Below are 22,877 nucleotides of genomic sequence, written 5' to 3' on the forward strand. Positions count from 1 at the left end.
AACTGGCGTGACCCTGAAACCTATATTTCCATATTTAGTAACTTCTATTTATAGTAACTGCTATGTTTAACCGCTATCTAAAATAGAAGTCGTACAAGATATATTTTCGAAGTGATTACATTGCATCACAATTAATCATTGAGAAAGGACAAGAGTTGTACTCCAACCAATAGCGTCAAAGAGATAAAATAGTGAATGAGATAGAAATTCGGAACAAACTGGAAGGATCTGGAAAACATGCGGGTAGATTTTACCAGCGCTAGAAAATTCTAACAATGGCATACATGCGTCGCTTATTTCCAGCGCACAAATACTTGCGCCACTTTGTTATGGCACTAAAGTTTGGTTCTCAACCGATCACGACATGGGTACAATTCTAATGAGTTGCCACCGACTCACAAGGCCCGCGCTAGAAATTTGTAGCGCTGCAATTTCAGTTCACCAAAGCTCAATCTCTTCAAACATCTATCTTATTTTGACCGATTACACTATAAATACAACCCTTAAACTATGAAAATAGGTACACAATATCAACGAAATATCAACCAAAACCTATGCTTGAGTATCGACCGAAGCTTTAAACATGTGCTGTATTAACTCATGTTAAGCAGACTCTGTCCGTATAAACACACAATCTATCCTAGATTTTGTCAAAGTTATAGCCAATTCACAAGCCTAAATCAGGGAATCTAAGGGGAAACTCCGGAGAAATCGCAGCAGGAACCTAAAGCAGTCAGTCAGTTACCGGGAAGTTCGAAGCAGAAAAGGAAAACCAATAAAGACAAGTGGTTAGTGTTCCTGAGAACGCTGTAATCTTAAATCTACATTGTCATTGCTTTTATCACCATTATACATCTATACTATACTTCTTTTAGGTTGTTTGGGTACTGATATAATTAAAATTAATACTTTAATAGGTTTCAGCCCTATTGTATGTATTTAAATTAAAGAAATTTCTAATTTTATGCAGCTTAGGACACAATCAGGTCAAAGAAAGTACTCTCAAATCTTCGAAAACAGAGTTTTTCATGGGTGCTACCCCCACCAATTGAAGATTTAAATTCAGAGTAATCCTATAATGTTAGTTATGTGTTGCAAATCAATTGAGCCTTAAACATGTGATTAGCTAAGTACATTGCGGGAAAAAAAGAAAAGTGAAACACATTAGTTATATATTAATTTTTTTTACTTTAGTACTACAATTTAGATTTTTCGTCATATAGTACGTGTATTACATTGTTTCATTATGTAAATGCTTTTCTTATCCAGCTGTTATTGTATTTAATTTTTATTCATATGAACGTTATGAACAATTTTCCTAACATATTATTTATTGTGATTAGTTTGTCATAACGCAATTTTTAGTTTTTATATAATCTCGCACGTATAGCGTGCATATAAAACTAGTAATCTAGTATACTAGTATAGATTGGGCGTGTTCGGCGGTAGCGTTTGAGGTAGCGGGTAGCGTTTTGACCTAGTCAAGACGCTACTTGTAAAATTTGTAAGTGTTTGGTAAAGTAGCGACTTAGGTAGCGGTTAGCGGTTGAGGTAGCGGTTGAGTAACTTTTGTCAAACGTTAAAATTAGTAGCGTTTAAGGTAGCGAGTAGCTTTTGACAAATTTATAATAAAGTTTTAAATAATATTCTAGCTTTTATTTTTATTTTATAATATCAACCGCTACTTTTACCGAACACTTATATTAGTTACCGCTACTTTGACAGCTAACCGTTAACCGCTATTATTCACCGCTACTTGCTACTCTAACCGCTACCTGCTACCTGCTACTCAACCGCTAACCGCTACCGCTAATTTTGCCGAACAGGGACTACCCTTGGCCAAGAAGACAAAATGGCGGGAAAAACAAGTCGACCTTGACCTTTATAGAAGGAACGAGCAAGTGGAGCAACAACTTCATAATAGTACACACTCCTTTTTCACTTGAAACTTAAAAGCTACTCTCACATTTTCCAGTTAATTAGCAGAAGCGACGTTTAATCTCAAAGCATGAAACCCTCAATTTCTCAAATGGATGTCGCCCTCAAAGTAAGTCAGTCTTTTCGTAATTGTTTTTCGCAATTTGTTCAAAAACAAATAAAAATTCTAGGGCTCATTTTATTTATTTATTTTATTAATTCACTTAAATTGCCCGCTTTTTCATTGAAATTCCTTTTCATTTGTGGGGTTTAATGTGAAATATGTCTTTATTACTCAATTAACGTTTAATTTGTATAAACTGGGTTGCAGAAATTTTTTGGGTTTTCTAGTTTTCGGCCGTATCAAAAGGAAGTGATTGAGAAAATTATGGAGGGAAGAGATTGTTTGGTTGTTATGGCAACTGGTAGTGGCAAGTCCCTTTGGTGAGTTTGTTTATTTTTCAATTAGTTTTGTACTCCAATTTGTGTGAAATTATAATTTTTTTCCATTTTCATTAGAATAGTTTATCAAATTTGTTATGGAAGCAAATGTTAGCTGTGGTTATTGGGGTTTTTTAAATTCTACGGAAATTTCATGAAATGTCCTCGAGTTTTGCCATAATTCACCAAACGCCCATCAAGTTTCAATAATTCATAAAATACCCCTCACAATTCGTACAAATACCCAACATACCCTTACTAATAACGGGCCGTTAGTCTGCCGTTAGCCAAGTTTCCAATTCACCCAAATGCCCCTATTCTGAAACTTATTTCACCAAATGCCCCTATTAGGAAACTTATTTCACCAAATGCCCCAAATTTAAATATAGCTATTCTGATGTTCCGGCGGCTAGTTTTTGTGTTTGAAAAGTGGTTCTTGGTCATGGTTGGCTATAAAAACCCCTTTGCTGAATGGTTCTTGTATTTTAGATGTTATTTTACTTTACTTTGCTAATTTCATAAGATTTGTGTCATGAGTTTTCTTTCAAAATCATCTTCCACACCCAATGAGTCCACATATATTAGGGTACCTAACAAATTTTGTTATTCTGGTAGGAATGGAGGTTGAAGTTTGGTAGGTACTCTAATATATGTGGACTAATTGGGTGTAGATGATGATTTTGAAAGAAAACTCATGACAAAAATCTTATGAAATTAGCAAAGCAAATCAAAATAACATCTAACTTACAAGAACCATTCAGCAAAGGGGCTTTTATAGTCAACCGTGACCAACAGCTACCTTTCAAACACAAAAACTAGTCGCTGAAACATCAAAATAGCTATAGTTAAGTTTGGGGCATTTGGTGAAATAAGTTTCACAATAGGGGCATTTGGTGAAATAAGTTTCAGAATAGGGGCATTTGGGTGAATTGAAAACTTGGCTAACGGCAGACTAACGGTCCGTTATTAGTAAGGGTATGTTGGGTATTTGTACGAATTGTGAGGGGTATTTTATGAATTATTGAAACTTGATGGGCGTTTGGTGAATTATGGAAAAACTCGAGGGTATTTCATGAAATATCCGTAAATTCTATGTCAAAAATAAAAGGCAGTTTCTTAAAGAGTGCAGTTGTGAACTCATCTTTTTGATTTATACTCGTTTTGCCCGGAATTAATAGTCACATTGTCCGAAGTCTCCTAACACATTAGCATTAAGGGTTCACTATAATTTAACTTAAATGTCGTTCAGAATAGTTTTCTCCTTCCAATTTCTTTCCACTATATTTTAGTGGAAGAATGTCTGGAAACTTGACCATAATCCATTCTATGTGAGGGAATGTGACCAATTTTACGGACATCTTAAACCGTATATTTGAAGTTTGACTATTATTTCACAGTGGAAGGAGAATATTTTTTCCGGTGCTCTTAAATCAATGTCTGTTTGCTTTTCCTATTTCATTTGTTTACTTTTGTTTTTAAAAATCCCTGTTTTCTGCTCTGACATTTATTTTTTGTTTCTTCATTTGTTTACCATTTCTCCTGGTAATTAACTTTTGTGCCTTGGCTTGGTTTCTTTCATGGATTATTATTCTAATTTCTTGCTTGAACCTTCTTAATGCAGCTATCAAGTTCCTCCTTTGATTGCTGGGAATACAGGCATTGTGGTCAGTCCTCTGATATCTTTGATGCAAGATCAGGTAATCTCCTTGATAATCACATGTCTTTGTTATTTCTATGGTGGGCTTCTAGCTCTCAAATTAATGATTGATGGGTATGAGTCGAATGACTAATAGGTAATGGCTTTAAAACAACGTGGCATCCAAGCGGAGTACCTAGCCTCTACTCAAACTGATAAAACTGTGCAGACCAAAGCCGAGTCTGGCTTTTATAGTTTGTTGTTCATGACCCCAGAGAAAGCATGCACAATTCCTAACAGGTGCCTTTTGCATCACTTATTGCCCTCATTTTTCTTGTTTAAGTCGCAATTTACCTGTTTATAATGCGTTTTTCAGAATGAGGTGGTGATGTTTCCTGGAACTTTCATGACATACACATACCATACACTGAATATTTGCATCTTTTAGTGTTCTTCTAATCATACCCAAATTATTGTATATGTTCTTCTTGTCAGTAGATATAGTGTTCATCTTGGGATTTCAAGAGAGAACACAATAAATTAGTGCTGTGTTTATATTCCTGACAAGCAACTGGTTTATTTTTGAGATATTTTCCTTTCTCAGGACTTTTATATGATCCTTTTGTGAGTTATTCTTGTAAAACTACATTGTTAACCTCACATGTGGTCCGCTTCATGAATTAAGCTTCTGCTATTTAATATTATTTGAGCGATCAGCTTTTTACTGTTCTTACCCTACCACTTATTTGCTTCTTCTTCTTCCTTGCTTAGGCCATAATACTTGTTTTGCTACTAGCCCTTTTTCTTGGTTTATATCCATGTGATAGTGAGTTTTATTTTCTTTGTCTTTCTTTTCTTCCATGGAGTATACGGTCATATTACCCATACTCATTATGGACATCAGCTACAATCTCTAAAATTGAACATAAGGTGCATTGTTTTTGGAGATTAGAAGGTTTCTCATTGCTGTTTCTGACATGATCTTTTCTAATAGTTGATACATCCCATTCATCTTCCTGCTTGTAACGGTTGGATAACTGGAGCTTTTCTGCCTCTTCTTTAATCTATGTCCTTTGTCTCATCTTTTCAGCTTTTGGAAAAAACTGCTCAAGGCCGGAATTTGTCTTTTTGCTGTTGATGAAGGACATTGCATATCAGAGTGGGGTCATGATTTCAGGTTATAAGGGTCATATTTCTTTTGCATTTATAGCTAGTAGCTTCTAATTTCTTGTATACATGTCTTCTACGGCATGCACTATATCTATAGTGTTTTGTGTTTGTTTTCATGAATTTAATATGGTAAGCTCTAGGGTACTGGCCATAAAATTTGAGTGCATGAACATTTCGAACATTAGATCTAATTTATCACTACAATATCGTCCTAAGCAATTGTTGTCTTCCTTACAAGTATACTAGTTATCACAGAGTTATACTTTATAGGGAGAGAAGTCAACAATAAAATTGTCATGTCTTCCTCGATCTTCACATCTTTCCTCACCAATTGGGTGATTAGGCTATTAAACTTATTTAAATGATCTTGTAGTGCGCCACTTTCCTCCATCTCGAGTGAATACAAGTCCATCAAGAACAACTTGTTGGCCAATGACTTAGATGCGTACATCTTAGTCAATTTGTTCCACAACATTTTTGGGCTATTATCCTCTAAGATGTTGTACTTGATCTTCGATGCAAGAGCCATTCCGATCGTACTAGTATCGCGTAGTTGCATATCCTCCCACTTGTCTTTGTCCGTCTAACCGGGTTTCCTATCTTCGAAGTCTTGTGAAAACCTTGATGTATAAGAATATCATTAATTATATGTGCCACAAGTCACAACGAGAATTTCGTCTTCCCTTTAAAAGCTTCTACATTTTATTTGTTCCTGAAATTCTCCACGGATATAAACGAACAGTTTGTTATAACCAATATGTACCACGAAGGATTATGAACAAACCCTGCGAATACAACGTAGAACAAATAGCAAAATAACAATAATAAAAGAGACAAGCGAGAAAGGAGGAAATTTATATGTCCTCCTCTCAAATAATATTGTATTACAAATTCCTTCAAAATAACACAACCTTATTTGATGATTCCTTTCACCATTAGTTTTCCCCTCTTATTTTCTAGCTAGGCCTAACCTCCTTTTATAGGCTAAATTAGAAATCATCGTCTACTAGAATTATACTTGCTCCATAGGAGTAAATAAATAATTTTAGAGATTGTTACATACCAAAATATATCTAATTTGTTAATTACAATTGGTCTAATAATAAACTAGGAAAGAAAAATATTAGCAAACAAGTTGATAGCTAAATATAGAATAATTGCGTCAATTATACTATCCATCCATTTAAAGCGTTGACCCAAAGAACTTTATAGCAGCAACTTCTTATAGCAACGCAAACTACCGCAATTATTCATTATCATTATCATTATCATTACCCCATTGCCTCAAAAAAGCTCCCGCAAGACGTGGGGTAAGGGGGGTCGCGTGTACGCAACCTTACCCCTGCAATTGCAGAGAGGTTGTTTTCAATTGACCCAAAAGCGATAACGGGACCCAAAAGCGATAACCACCGCAATTATCCAATTTGCCTAAATTGTTTCCTGGCTTTGGTATGAATTCGCATTGACCTAATATTGGCACGACTTGTATTCTTGCCTGTTGACATAAATTGTGTTGTTGTCCACAACTAAATTATGTTGTCCACAAGAAACATGAGAAGTTACATAGATTTTTGGAAATTAGGGGTCCTGTTTATTCAAGTGTTTTTCTGAATGCTATGTCCTTGTTCGGTTGTTTATAGGATCATCGAACCTGTGTTTGGTTGAGGGAAGGGAAATATTTTTTCGGGAACAAAATATTAGCTTTTCACTATTTTCCCATTTTCTTTGTTTGGTTTGTAAAGGAAATAATTTTGTTAGATGAAAGTTATTTTCTGAAGGGTGAAAAAGATTCTCTTTACATGAACATGAATGCTATATTTCTGCTACATGCCTTAACTTCCTCCTTTTTTCCTCCTCTGTGTCTCCTGAAGTTTTCATTCATTCACTTTCTCTTCCTTGTTTTTTTTCTTTTTTTTACTTCCTACTCCTTTCTGGTTTGATTGGTGACAATGACGATCTCCTACGACGATTCATGTTAGCCGACCCCAAATCATTTTGGGACTAAGGCTTTATTGTTGTTGTTTGTTATAATCAAATTCAGTTCAACACTTTAACATGTATCCTCTGAACCAAACATCGCCTAAATCCTAGAGGAGCGCGAATGCAGGAACTGTTTATTTATATTCTGTATTGTCTAATGACACCATTGACTAGCAATGTATAAAAAGGCTCAAGGCACACCAAGGCGATTTGGAGTTCCCAGCGCCTCAGGCGCGCCTCGGTGCGCCTCATTGAAGTGAGGCGCCCTAATAAAAAGTAAAAAAAAAAAAAGTGAAAAAATGGTGTGTGCGTCAGGAGGTGCGCCTTTTTGCGCCTCATCAAAATCGCCTCGCCCAGACAATAAAAGGCGATGGCTCCAAACGCCTTGCACCTTAGAGCCTAGGCGCACCTTTTCCACGCCTTTTTATACACTGGACTAGCCAATTAAGAGGCTCTGAGGTTCTTGTTGACAGTGCATGGTGTTATGATCACCCTCTGAGATGGTTTGGTTTTAATAAATTGTCTAATTTAGTTACCAAAAATAAACAGTCTGATTTATTCTGGGTCGTTGGGAAGTCAGCATTTGATTACTATTGTTGAATGATTGTTGAGGTAGATGCTTGCGGTGCGCATAACTTTGCTTCTTGTACAGGGGAGACAATAATAGTTATAACATAAATCTTGGCCTTGTAACATAGATTTTGGCCATGATCCTGGTGTCTTTAGATTTTATCTCTGTTAGCAATTTGCTTGATCATACATATTTGTTCTGGCCTGAATCTGTTGAGCATAGAATTATCCTTGGTCCACACTCCACACTCCCTGACAAGTTTTATTTTCTACTTAATGTGTAATTTTTTGACATGCCTTCTCCAAATCTCTCCAGGATGGAGTATAAACAACTGGACAAGTTGCGTCCCATTCTCTCGGATGTTCCATTTGTGAGCTTGACTGCAACGGCTACAGACAAGTAAGTGAACTTATCATTTTTATTTAGATGGATATTTTCAGACAACGTTCCCTCTATCTCCAAAAGCCAAAAGGTTGTCCATCCTTGGAATTCAAAGTTTTTTAAAGACTTGTCTCGTGTTATTTTCAAGGGACAAAGGAATGAGAGGGCCTGAATTTGACGATTCTAGTAGTTTGGCTATCATTTTGGAGGTGTTAGACAGAACTATAAGCAATTTTTCATTTTGGACTGTGGGAATACTTTCTATCTCTTTGGCTCTTGTACTTGCTACAAGTAATCGATTTCTCATGAAACAAGAGCGTTGAAAGATATCAAGTAAGTAGAGTTTGTGTTGTCGAGGTTTTGACCTTTTTGTATTTGTCTTTAGAATTAAGATATGACCTTCGACTTTTCATTCTAGTGGGTCTGTTATTTTCCTTCTTCGCTGCATATGGCTATCACCACTTCCACTTTTCATCCCTGACAAACTTCTTTCTCTCTCACCTTTGTTTTCTACTTTTCTGTAACTTGATTTTGCCACTTTATCCGTTTTGTCTGTCCTACTACTCGTGAGATGATTTTGTAGCCACACATGGAGTTCTTGTTGCAGCAGAAATGCAGAATAAACACAATGGATCTAAAGGCCACAGTTTGTGATTAGAAAACTGCCAATATTTACTAAACCTTGCAATAATGTTTTGATAACCTTACAATTTTTACTGGCTTTGGATTGTATATATCGTACATATCTTATGGTAGAATGTTTGCCTATTAGATAATAGTTCACCGTAGGGAATTTTGTTAATCCTATGAATTACTTAAAATTATGATTGTGTTCATGTGCCAAACCTGAATGTGACTTTTTCTTCTTTTACTTAACTGAAGATCATATCTTCATGAAATAACTTTTTTTGTCTATGGCCACTCCTAGATTTGTATGTAAGTATCCTGTACGTTTCTGATTAACAGGTCGTCTTCTAATTTTTGTTTTTATGGCTGTAGGGTCCGATTAGACATAATTAAGTCATTGAAGATGAAGGATCCTTATGTTGCTATAGGCTCATTTGATCGTAAAAATATCTTTTATGGCGTGAAATCTTTTAATCGAGGCTATCCGTTCCTAGACGAGCTTGTACAAGAAGTTTCAAAATCTGTGGCTAGTTCTGGATCAACCATCATTTACTGCCTTACAATTAAAGATGTTGAGCAGGTACATATAACCTTAGTAGAGAAGCATGAGCTATTCAACAAGTGCAAAATATCAATTTTAAAATGGTAAAAGATGTTCAGTTTATTCAAACTGAAGAAGGATAAATCCATGCTAGGCTCTTCAGTAAATACTAAATAGTAACCTAAGTCGTTTGAATGGCATCAGTGCTTCTTGGGCTGGGTTGGTATCCCGGAGACACGCTACAAAGTGAATTGTCTAGAAATGTTCAATGTACTTTGGGAGTGGGGAAAAAAATGAGACTTTGTTCGTTGCATTGTTTTCGTCTCAAGTACATCCTGATATGCCCATTTTTCAACTGTGTTTGGGAAGTATTAGGCTCTTACTTGTGTATAGTACTACCACTTAGAAACACTGATCATAACTTCAGGATGGCGGGGGGTACCATTAAAAAAACATTGCAACCGTTACTTTTTAGTTAATACACTATATTAAGGAGGGTTGCAAGAGAGATGCTGGAGACAAGAGTACCCCTTCCCACTAACCCACTTACTGATATACCCATCTCCTTGAGAAATTGACAGACCCTAAGAAGTAAGGAGCTCCGCTCTATCGGTGACTCAACGTTAGCTACCACACTCTACCAAATCGGCCACCGAGTCCACAGCCTCCACTCCATCAACATCACCAACCTCAAAGGGTGGTCCGTTGTGTTTGGGCAGGAGAAACCAGGTTCTAAACCAATCCATCCTCTGACATTTCCACCCCCTCCACCTCTGTAGAAGACACCATCACCACCACTTACACAACCACGGCCTAGAGTGTTACACCATTAAACTATCACCAGTGCTCCCTACCATCTTAATTATTTTTGCAAAAAATTCAAAATCTAAGAAAAATACCCAAAGCATAGAGAAAAATACCAGATCTGAAGTTATTTTTTGAAGGATGATCTGCCCCTAGTTCAAAATAGAGAAACAGAGGAGAGAGAAAAGTACCATCATGTGTATGGCCTTTTTTACTACAACACTGAGGGCATGTAGGTCGAATTTGGCTATGGTGGAATTAAATCTTGTATCTTCAGCCAAACCTACCCCATGAACCCAATTTTGGCAATTTTGTCGACCAGTTGCGGCAAGAGTTACCTTCGAAGGCGGCGGAGGGAAGAAGGGAGGAGGGTGGAGGAGGCGTGAAGAGGAAAGTTGTAGAGTGAAGGGAGAGGGGAGGAGGATGAAGCTGGCTGTGAAGAGTGTGTAGAGGGAGTAAATATGGATCATGGACAAGGGTAGAATAGGAATTGTACACTGTACACTACAAAATTTACCAAAAACTAAAATGTGTCAACTAAAAATAACTAAAATGTGTCCATTAAAAAAGAATGGAGGAAGTAAGTTTTTTGAAGGGGCCATTGGGGGAGGGGGGGGATTGGGGTGCAGGATGGGGGTGGGGTGGGGTTGAGTGCAAAGATCGTGGAGGGGAATTTATTAGTCATATGTTATTTGCCATCCTATGTTGGATGATAAGATGGGTTTGTTGCGTGTTGAACTAAATCTTTTCCCAGAACAAACGTCTTTTGAAACTTTGAACTTGATGTGTAACCTCGCATCTTCATGAAAGAATAAGCGCAAAATGCTCTTCTAGTGAACGTCTCTGGTTTTCTTTAGGGAAATATATGCTTCTTGGACAAACATGATTTTTAACTATTCATAGACCAAAATCCAGAACCAAGAAGGAAAATGAAAACAGAACATGGATTATTAATTTGAAGAAGTAAATGTGTGGGGCATGTGCCTCAAGCTCTCTCTCTCTCTCTCTCTCTCTCTCTCTCTCTCTCTCTCTCTCTCTTCAATGTCTGTCTGTCTTTGTAAACTGGCTTCTGTTCCTTTTTTAGATACATCATTTGCTGGAAAGCGCAGGAATCAAGACTGGAATGTATCATGGTCAAATGGGTAGTGGAGCTCGGGAAGAGGCACACAGGTACTTACATAGACTATATTTCTCATTGGTCATTTTGTTACTTGCTGTAAGCTTCAGTATTCATATCCATGTGTCCGTTTCCCATTTTTTCCTTCCTAGTTTCATGATCTGATAGTTAGGGAAAAAAGTTCTTGCTGTAAGCTTCAGTATCATTTCCTTGTATCCTTTCTTTTTTGTTTACTCCTCTTTTTCATGATCTTGTAGTTAATGGCAAAAAAAATTTCCTTTTTTTGTTAACACTTGATGAAAGTTGGAAGCATGGTTGGCCTATTTTCTTGTATCAGAAAATTCAGAAGTCGTAAACTTTTCTCATTTTTTCTTCCAGATTATTTATTAGAGATGAATTGAATGTCATGGTTGCTACTATTGCATTTGGCATGGGAATTGATAAGCCAAACATAAGACAAGTGATACATTATGGTTGCTCGAAGAGTTTGGAGACGTATTACCAGGAGAGCGGGCGATGTGGGAGAGATGGTATAGCATCTATCTGCTGGCTCTATTACACGAGAAGTGACTTCACAAAATCTGACTTTTATTGCAGTGGATTGCATACAGTATGAGACTATGAACCTAGTGTATTTTTTCTGCTGAAGCTTCAGATTTTTTCTCTGCTGAACCGGATGTCAATATTCCCCTTTGTGTTAAAATTTGTAGGAAAATCAACGAAAAGCTGTTGTCGATTCACTGATGAAAGCACAAAAGTATTGCTTGCTGACAACGTGCAGAAGGAAGTTCTTACTTGAACACTTTGGTGAAAAAGTTCCAGCAGAAAATTGTGGTATGTCATTGAATCAGCTTTATTAACATAACTAAAATACTGCCTCCTGGCGAACATTAAAAATGGGCAAGGTAACTGCTTACACAACTCTGTAGACGAGCATTGTTAGTACATCTCTGATTTTCTGACAATCGCATGTAGTCTGTCTGGTAGAAGATCAAGTTCCAAAATTGTATACTCTCATCTTTTTATTAACTCTGTTCAGTATAGGAGACGTTACCCATGTAAATAGATTAAGTGTAGGAGACGTTACCTAAGGCAGTGATAAGAGTGATTTTCTTTTACTAGATTTTGCTTTGTGTAGATCTCTTCTAAGGTTTACATAATTTGAGGATTCTCATAATTGATTGCTTTGGTTGTAGTACTTCTCCAGTCTACAGAAATGCACATTTTGGGTTGTAGAATTCTACCTTTATCCTAAGTTTGTCAACCAAATGCTGTTAGAACTACACCTCTACTGCTGCAAAGTTTCTTGGTTCAATGATCTAAGCTTCTGCATATTTGCAGTACCTTATATACTGGTCACATGCACAGCATTTTGAAAAAGAAAAATCACCTAAATTCCCTACATTATTTTTTCTTTTTTACTTGTAAAAAAAAAGAAGGAATATTTGTACCATGAACGAATAAAATGTAATCACTCCCTTCCTGCTGAGAATAATTCCTCAAAACCTAAGCTAATAATACCTTCGTTTCAAAAAAGTTGACCATTTTGATATTTAACGCTAGTCATTTACTAACTTTGATCACATATTTTTATGAATATATAAAAAGAATTGTGGGTATGTAGAAAGTTTTAAGGATTAGCCTCAATCAATTTTCAAAAGATCAATTTTATCATAATATTGCTGATGATTTTTTCATATTACTTTGTGAGTATGTAGAAAGTTGTAAGAATTGTGATTTTTTCAATTTTATCACCTTTTAAGTTTCATTTTTTTTTTGTCGTTACCACCTTATAAATTACTTTCATATTTACCACCTTAATTTTATGAAGCGTTTTATATTCACCACTTTTTAACGGATTTTATCAAATTTTCTGTCTATGTGGGCCCCATTTAACCAACTTCTTTCATTTTTAGGTTTCCAATTAAAGAACTTAGTTAAATAGGGTCCACTAGAAAGAAATTTGAATGGAGTTCGTTAAAAGGCGGGAATATAAAACGTTTCATAAAATTAAGATGGTAAATATGAAATTACATTTATAAGGTGGTAAATACAAAAACCTGAAACTTAAAAGGTGGTAAATATCAAAATCCTATTGATGACATAAAAACTAGAGATATTAGAGGTCAAAAATTTTCTCTGGCAAACTTGAAAGTCAAAATGGTGCAACTATTTTGAAATGAAGGTAGTATGTATTTAATGCATGCCTTGCTTTCATTCCTGTTTGCTCTTTTTTGTGTTAATGCTGTGTATAAGCAGCTAAAAACCCAAACCATAAAAGAACTAGTGTCTGTGCTAAGGAAAAATGTTTATAAATGATGGAAAGTGGTAGTGGTATCGTAAATGGAGTAAAGGTTGTAAGTAGTATAGTTTTAAGCAAGGACAAAGATAAAGATTGTCTCTTTCTGGCTGAAAATGGATTTCCTTTGCTATTACCATCTATTTTACTAGACTCATTTTAGAATTGCAAAAATAAATCCCATCTTTAAAAGATTGTTTTTGCTGCAGCCTTAACAACTATAAGCTCATTCTAAACCAAAATTTAGCTATTCTAAATACATTTTAATCATTTCACACTGTGCCTGCAGGAAATTGTGACAATTGCACTACTACCCGGACGGAGCGAGACATGTCTAAAGAAGCTTATCTTCTAATGGCTTGTATTCATTCATGTAGGGGTAATTGGGGTCTCAATTTGCCTATAGATGTTCTTCGGGGATCTCGGGTAAGCTTTATCAAATTTTATGCTGCATGTTTTGTGGTTGGTCACTTTAAGTTTTGAGGTAATAGAGAAACTTGGACCCTAGTTCTCTTATTTACCGGCTTAAATTCCTTTCATATCCGTTAGCAAGACCCTTCTCAAGTTGTTTAAAAGTCATTGCAACCTGGAAAGTCGATGCTTACCTTTGATCCTTCTGGTATCCATTTTCTTTCTTCAGAATCACTGAATAGGCCTCCTACCACTAAAAGATATTTTGCTTAGTTCTTCATCAGTCACGCTCGTGTATACATTCTAGTACTCTAAAAAAATGCAAAGGCTCCTACCTGCCCGCGAGGAAAGAAAGAAGAGCGGGTAGCCTTAACTCTGTTTCTCTGTTAATGTAGGGTTTAAGGCTGCATACATCCAACTCCCTTACACTGCTATGGTGGGAGCCTTTCAAGAGGCATTTCACGTTTGATTATGAATTTTTAATAGATCTTAATTTCAAAATTTACTGAACTATAGATCTCGAAGAATTGGAGAAGTTGAAGTCTATTGATAGAGTTTTATGTTTCTTTTTTATGTTAGTGAAGACCCATCTTGACTGCCCTGGAAAGGAAGTGTGACAATGTGAAGTGGAGCAAGAAAAGTCCTGATTATCATTTTAGCAACTTCCACTTTCTTGGGTTGCAAGTATTTGGTTCCATGCCTGCTCACTTGGAAAAGCCTTAGGAAAGATTACATCTAATGCTAGTGGCTGATTTCTCAGCTATATTTATCCTGGGTACTTTATGGGGTGATAGTTGGTATTTTTCGTGTAATCCCTGCAAGAGATAGTCGGGGAGATGTTGATTGTATGGCAGATTACGTTCTTTCTCTGGTACACTTTAGTAAGGGATGCATGCTTGAGGGGTGGGGGGATTGTTGGTTAAGATGCGTTGCATGAAGTGCTTATGCGCTTTTCTGACCATATCTGTAGGTGTTCCGTGGATTTCTTCAGGTTCGCATCATAGTGTTGCCGTGGTCTTAGGTTGACTTCAATGCTCAAATACATGCATATGCCACAATTTAGGTCTAGTGCCCTACATTGAAAGGGTGCGGATACCTTCTAGAATAGTAGATGATTTGCTGCTAAGTATAAGTATTCCCCATAAATGGTAGCATTTAAACCTGGCTTTATTTGTACTAGAATAGTAGTTGTGCAGAAATGCTGCAGCTTTTAATCTGTTACTGGGACTTGTGCTCCTAGTGTGCAGTTGGCTAGAAACATTTTGTTTCATGTTGCTTGCAGGTGTTCTGCAGAAATGTTGCAGCTCCTAATCTGTTAGTGGTGTTTGTTGTTTTTTTGGAGTGGCCTTTTGGCTTTTTGTTGTTTGGGGTCTTTGCCTTGTTGTAAGGCTAGGCTTTGGTTTTTTTTTTTGCTGTATTTGTTTCCTTGGGTTCCAAGGATATTCCTGGTTTTAATACAATCGATTTTGAATTGCCAAAAAAAATAAAAAAATAGTAGTTATGCAGAATATTCCCCATGAACAACTTTCTCATTATCTCATACGCATTTAGACCTGGCATGTCCCTGGTGTATGTGATTCTTTAAATCGTGGAAAACCATAATTCAATAGAAAATGGCTATTTTATAGACTAATGGCTTACTTTTAGTCATTGAGTATTTACCTCTACCTTGATCCAGGGTTTTAACTTTTAAATCCCGGATGAAGTGGCAAATAGCAATTGTGATAATGGTGGACAAATTACTCTCGCGGCATTGCAGATGATTTTCTGTCTTCATGTCACAATAAGCTTACCTTTACATTGCATTTGGAATGTGTTGACGCAGAAGAGATTTAGTACCCCTTTTGATCTGTGAATTTCACTCTAAATATTCTTACCTCTTCTAGCTATTTAGTGATTCTTTTTCCTACCTGGTCTAGTTTTCTTTTTTCTTTTGATAGAAAATTCTCATGTCAATGATTATGGTACTGGAGTCTTACCACCAAACGTGTTTTTTCTTCATTATTTCCATTACAACTCAATGCCACCTCCAACTTTGTAAATATAGTAACGGATGATATTAAAATTGTGAATGTATTAATATTGACATTGGAATGTGACTTTCTTTGCAAAATTACATCTAATTTCATTACCATTACCTATATTTACTACTGGCTACCGCTTGCCAAATGGACCAAGGGCTCAAGATGCTCTGAGATTTTAGTGTCACCCGCATCTAGCAAAGTCTATAATATTAATTTAATCCTCTAGCAAAGGGTATTGAGTTTATTTTGTAGCAAGCTTTAAACCCTTTGTCATGTAAACAGTTAACTATGGTTAAAGTTTCAGGATTTCTTTGGCTTTGTATTTTGTTTTTATGCAAGCTTTCTTTAAACATCCAAGATGTTCCCATTTGTCCTGTAAACAGCTGACTGTCATCATTTGCTAGACATTTCTTGTTGAGATGATATCATGGTACGTGATATTAACAGATTGTAGCATTTTAAATGTCATAAAAACCCATAAAATGCAAGCAATAGCTCCGTTGTTTGCTTTTTGTGTGGGTTTTGTTCTTTACTAGGCCGTTTGGTCAGTATGGTATTATTGATGATTTGGTATCAATATCAATTGCTGTAAATGGTACAGGAGTAATATTTCATGCTTAACTATTGATTTTTACGGCATGATTGGTTATTTGGTATCAATATTAATTGCTATTAATCATAAATGGTACAGGAGTAAAAATTTATGCTTAACTGTTGATTTGTTCCTGTGTTTCAGAACCTATTTCTTATTGTATCCTCGTGTCTGTCTTTCTTGTTCCTTGAACACTGACAAGCCTCTTCTTTGTTTTTTGTTGTCTTCATTTTACAGTCAAAAAGAATAGTTGATGCTCAGTTTGACAGGCTTCCACTGCATGGCCTTGGGAAGGCTTACTCTTCAAATTGGTGGAAGTCACTAGGTTCCCAATTGATTTCTCATGGTAACTAAATGATTATTCAATTGTTGAACATAAACTAATTATGTAAAATACTTGAAAATATTCAATTCACTTCTACATTTAAAACAGTTTATGCTTTATTGACAATGTCTTGTACAGTTATTATACTCCGGATTTTTTCCATCAGGTTAACAATTTGTTAATAAAATTTATGTTTATTAATATACCCATGCCTGTAAAATGTCATGAAATATACAGACTGTTCCATCTTTAAAAAGTTGCATAAGGAATAAATCCTTTTCTAGTTGTTTTCACCAAAAATGCTGATTTCACATAAGGATTGTTGTTTCATCTATTGTTATGTGACGGAGCAGACAAGATTGCTGTGAGTTGTGACATTGTTTCATTTCATAATTTTAGCTAGACTTTTGAAGTTATGTGTCAAAGGAATTTTGGGTGCTGATTTACAAGTCATTTTAGTGTAAACAGTTCTTGGAAAAACACATAAAAACCTTAGCTAAGAATAAAATTGTGTTAATAGTGAAATAGCAGTTGTAGAGGATACACAATTTTCTCAAGAAACCAATTACAAGTCATTATTTTTGTGTTTTAGACCCTAGTGGTGTACAGCCTTGCAGCCTTAGGACGTAAAGATACTAAGTGGCTTTCTAGTCCTGTGAGATAAGCTACAGGATGAGAAGTCCACTAAGATTATGATGAACAAAGTAGCTGAATTTTGCGTGTATTGTTGTCACTTTGATGTTCATCTTCTCATATGTGAATATGTTAACATTGAGGGTTTGTTGTGCTTGCCTTATTCATTATTATATATTTTTTATTTTATTTTATTGTTTTGGTAATAGCTGAGATATCTGCTTCTTGGTAAAGTTCAGATGCTAATTGGAAACTTTTTGTGATAAAAATACAGATTACCTGAAAGAGACAATTAGTGACGTTTACAGATTTGTGAGGTGAATCATCTATTTACGTATAAACCAGTCTATGACTGGATTTCTTTTTTGTCTTTATTGCTCAGTATATCTTCATTTGCGAGCTACTTGGCCATATCTTCTGTAAACATTTGGGCGTGTTCTTTATTCATGGATTCTTGATGCACCAGTGTCAGCACCAAAGGAGTGCAATACCTAAATTCTGCAGGACCTGATTGTCAACCACCTTTATTCCTGCCTATAATCGAGGAAATGAATGAGGAAGAAGAAGGTTTACCAGGTCAAGTTGAAGGCTTGAAAACTTTGACATCCTCCGAATGTGAAGGATTAGCAGAGGTTGGTAATATTTGTGTGCAAAGTATTATGTTCATGTTATAAGTAGGTTGTGTGTATTTAGTACACTGTCGTTGGCTTTTACGCATGTGATAGAAATGCAAGTCCTAGGAGGCAAGAGTGAATTTATGCATGAACATATTCTATTGGGTAGGAATTGTTTTGGTAGATAGCATTTTCAAAGCTTTGGTCAAGTGGACGTTTGTATCTGCTAGGAAATCAGAGTTGTACAAGTGCTTGATCTAGAGACTTGGGTAGTAATGAATGAGATCCCTTGTCAGTGGAGTTAATATATGTTGGTTGTGACATGATTGTGTCTCCTGCTTTTTCTGTTTTGTTTTGCCCATTTTATCTTGTGACTTTTATGTCAACTTCTTGTATATAGGCTGAGGTTCAACTTTATCACACACTTTTAGAAGAGAGGGCAAAGGTTGCGAGAGCCACTGGAACTGCTCCGTAGGTTTTCTTTGCTTCTATTTTCCTCCTTGAATTCTGGTAAAAGATTTGAGTTTCATCAATATTCAATACACACCTAGGAAGACCCTTTGGGGGCCTGAAGAAATTTAACTAACCTTCACAAGGTTTTGAATATATATTGTTATCTGATCCCTATTTTTCATCCTGCAGATATGCAATCTGTGGTGAGGCTACCATTAAAAAATTTGCATTAGTTAGACCATCTACAAGAGCAAGATTAGCAAATATTGATGGTGTCAACCAGGTATGTCAACTGGAAAGTAACTAATATTCTCTGCAGCAAGTAGCCTCCCCCTTCAAGTACGATAGTGTTTTTCTGCCTTTCTAATATATTTTTATAATTTTTCCTTTCTTATGGATTATCTACTACGGTAATATTGTGGTCCTGACTCCTGCATCATCCAACTCTTAACCGTGAGATCATTGAGGAATCTCTCCCTATCTTTCTTGGAATTGCAACTTTGACTTTTGTTAAATATGGAATCCAATTTGTCTTATCTCCTGTTGTAGATCCATCAATCAATACTCTTAGTTATTCTTCTATATATATATATATATATATATATAGAGAGAGAGAGAGAGAGAGAGAGAGAGAGAGAGAGTTCATACTATGCCGTAAGGCTGGCATATTAACTCAACGTTGTATTTGGCATGGTACAATTGAATGGACTTCAATGTGAAACTGTGCTGTCCTTGTTTGGCTGAAACAGTATGACCAGGGAATCTTTTTTAGTAAAAACGCATAATTCCTTCTCTTTCCAGCTTGCATAATTATTTGCAAACTGCCTAAGTTGTCAACAGGTACTTTCTTCATTGGAATTTGACTCAACAGCAATTTTGGGTTTTAAGTTACGAGAAGTAGAGAACATATGTTTGAAGTCCTATTGATTTCTCAAATCTCAATGCCTTCTAAAAAATCATTTGTTTGAAGTACTTGTAATGCTTATTTATGGGCCCATGGTGCCTTCGTGCCTGAGAAAAGCTCTAGGACTTAAATAATAACTGATGTTTTTTCTAGGATACTACCACACACCATACTATCATCCCAGTTCCGTTATCAGGATCGGCTGCATTTGATTGGTGCTAAGAAGACCTTGTCCTCTTGCTGTATTCCTCTTTTCTAGTTACATTAAAACAGTTTTCTTACATAAAAAAGTTATTGACTTGTGCGACCGAAGCTATTAGTGTTATAGTTTATTGTAATGGTAGAATGTAGCCCTAAAGCAAGGTAGCTAGGGGTGGTGATGTAGCATTTGAGGTCATAAGAATTTGAACTAAACATTTAATCATTGTTATTCTGACTGAAGAGTTGTCCAATATGAATTTTTTTCAGTTTTGCTGATAAAGGGAAGTTCATCCCTTCAACTTTGTGTATTGTGGATAGTGGATAATGGATAGTGGATAATGGATAGTGATACATCACATTCCATACTATTTCTATGTATTAGTTTCTTATTGAGAAAATTTTACAGGCTCAGGATCCTCCATGCATACCAAATTAAAAGAAACCATTGTGAATTTGCAATTGATAAAGTTGAATTACAATAAACCAAAACCAGAGTTATGAATAGCTTACTGTGGGTGTTAGTTTCCATCATATGGTGTCTATACAATAACCAAATTTCTCTAGGAAATGCTTGAAAGTTTATGTTTCATGTTTGCTAATGGCATGCTTAGATTGAGGGTAATGAAAGGGGGACAAAATAAAGAAAATGAAGAAGGATGAAGGTGGTGCTAGATGAGATGAAGTACCGATGGTGTAAAGTTGAAGGATAGGAGAATTATTACCACATTTTTGTTGGTAATTGCTATTCTAGGGTGATTCCCCCATTTCTCCCTCCCTACGTAATCACCACCTCATCCTATCTGCTACCACCTCCACCCATCTCCATTCTCTTTATTTTGTCTACTATTACCGCCCTTATTTCATTACCCACACTCCAAGCATCGTCTTTGGTGTTATTCCAGTTAGTTTTATGCTATATTTGAAAGCAGTGACTGACTGACTGCCATGCATCGTCCTACAAATTGACCCGCATATTTGAAAAATTAGTTTCTCTTACACGAAGCTTTCTGATTGTTCAATGTCTCTTGTGATCTCTAGTTTTTTTTTTTTTTTTTTAATATATATAATTTAAATATATATATATATATATATATATATATATATATATATATATATATATAATTTAAATTTGAATTTTGATCATGTTCATTAATAAGATAGAAGGTTTTTGGCTGAATCTTCCATAAAATGTTGCAGCATTTTGTCACAACACATGGGGATCATTTTCTTCAAGCTATTCGGAATGTTGCACAAGATCTTAATATGTCTTTGGATGGGGAGATTATAATACAAAATGTTTCAGTGAAAAAGGTGACTCCAGTTCAAGCCTATCCGAAAAAGCTTACACCAGCGAAGTTTGAAGCATGGAGAATGTGGCATGAAGATGGACACTCGATTGAGAAAATCGCTGTATGCTTTATCCTTTTGATGCTCTCTCTTTTCCTTCTTGCTGCATACTTTGTTGGTATTTATGTTTCCTGTTGTTTTCTCCGTTCAGAAAATTGTGTCTTGTAGTGGGGATGTCATGCAATTGTGTATATATTTTTTTTCCTGGTAACATGTAACTATGTAAAGTAGGCCACTAGACCATGCTGTTGGAGGAAGGGGAGTAAAGCGGGAATGAGAGTGGGTGCCTACCCTGATCTTTTAGTGCACGAGTACTGTATGATTTATTTGACTATATGGTTTTATTTTTACATAAGTAATGTTAGATCTTCCGGAATACACCTACTACTATTTCTGACTCCAACTGTACTTCCTATCTATGTTTTTTCATGACAGAATTTCCCTGGTAGATCTGCCCCAATTAAAGAAGGAACTGTCCTCAGCTATCTCCTGGAGGCTTTTCAAGAAGGTTTAGCAACTGATTGGCTCAGATTTTGTGCTGAGATTGAACTAACACCTGATATGTTCACGAGTATCTTAAATGCAGTAACAAAGGTTGGCTCCACCGAAAAGTTGAAGCCTATTAAAGACGAATTACCTGAAAATGTGAGTTCTGTACAAGAATTATGTTTAATTATGTCCCTTTCTATTTGATGGTGCCTTGTTTTCAATAGAAATTCTGTTTTCTTTTTCAGTTTTTTTATTATCATACTAAATACTAATAAGGGTTACTGATGGCAGGTAAATTATTCACATATAAAGGCAGGTCTTACAATGCTAAGCTGTGGTATCTCTTCTCCATCTGAACTCAATCATCCAGAGAAAATGAACGAAGTTCCTGAAGCAGCTGTATCATCACCAAACTCTTTGGCTTCATGTGTTGCTGAAGATTCTTGTAACTCAGATAGTAAATTGCCAAAGAAGGGAGAGGATGAAGAAAGTGATTATGACGGCGATATGCTTAGATCGAAGCGTTGCAAAGTTGAAATAGGAAATGATAGTCGCAGTATAATGGAAGCCACTCAGAGTTCTATAGTAGAATGGCTTAAAAACTATGATAATGGGGTAAGTGTGTTTCCTCTCTTCGACAACAATACCCTCTGAAATATTACCAAAAACATATTAAGCATCTTAGTTATGACATCATCGCCTCTGGCTTCTGCAGGTTGCTTTGCAAGATATCATACAACACTTCAGAGATTCAAGTGAAGAATCAATACACACTTTGCTTGTTGACCTTGAAGGTGACTTTGTGGTATACCAAAAGAATGGTGTATATAAGATGTTCTAGTGAAACAATATTGCTGCCTTAGTGAGACGGACAAGTTTTGGAAAACATTAATCAGTCACCCCTGAACAATTCGGCGTGTATCCATTGTGTTTCTATAACGAGAGCTGCAAGTTATCCTTTTTGTAAAAATGTGTCATCCTTGTGGATATGTTTCATCTTGTAAATGGATTCCCTGTTCTTATGTCTCTTTGAAAGGCTAAACAACATTCTTTTTTCGATGTTTTAGATGGTTAAGTTTCTCCGTTCTTTGTCATCTGTTGAAAGTTTGCTAAGGAATCTAAACTCTCAAAGGCTCAAAGCATTAAGTAAATATGCCCCATCTCCTCCAACTTGGGTTGTTTGTTAGAGATTGTAATTAATTTGAAAACTCTTGAAACAAAACTTAATTTTCCTTACTAAGGAATAATATAATGTCCATGTTGCATGCAATGTTTTTTTTTGGGGTTTTTTTTATTTTTAGGCAGAAGTAAAAGCACAAACAAACTAGGCCCTTTTCCTATCCTTGATGGCTAGGTTGTGGGCTCTAGTAATCTAGGAACCTTAGAAATGCAAAAATAAT

General features: G+C 36.0%; 1 protein-coding gene across 1 annotated transcript; it reads left to right on the top strand.

Moving 5' to 3' along the window:
* The first annotated feature begins 1,890 nt into the window (after positions 1–1,890).
* LOC110786248 (uncharacterized) lies at positions 1,891–22,562 on the top strand. The gene is made up of 20 exons (XM_021990779.2): positions 1,891–2,047; positions 2,249–2,361; positions 3,980–4,055; positions 4,152–4,294; positions 5,085–5,171; positions 8,031–8,114; positions 9,096–9,303; positions 11,153–11,238; positions 11,564–11,795; positions 11,896–12,019; positions 13,774–13,910; positions 16,749–16,857; positions 17,744–17,786; positions 17,936–18,101; positions 18,484–18,554; positions 18,726–18,819; positions 20,839–21,051; positions 21,424–21,633; positions 21,769–22,092; positions 22,193–22,562. The coding sequence occupies exons 1-20, from the start codon at positions 2,009–2,011 to the stop codon at positions 22,316–22,318; spliced, it is 2,685 nt and encodes an 894-aa protein (XP_021846471.2). The 5' UTR covers positions 1,891–2,008; the 3' UTR covers positions 22,319–22,562.
* Positions 22,563–22,877: the final 315 nt, after the last annotated feature.

The sequence above is a fragment of the Spinacia oleracea genome, chromosome 4 (assembly GCF_020520425.1).
Source record: "Spinacia oleracea cultivar Varoflay chromosome 4, BTI_SOV_V1, whole genome shotgun sequence".
NCBI classification, from domain to species: domain Eukaryota; kingdom Viridiplantae; phylum Streptophyta; class Magnoliopsida; order Caryophyllales; family Amaranthaceae; genus Spinacia; species Spinacia oleracea.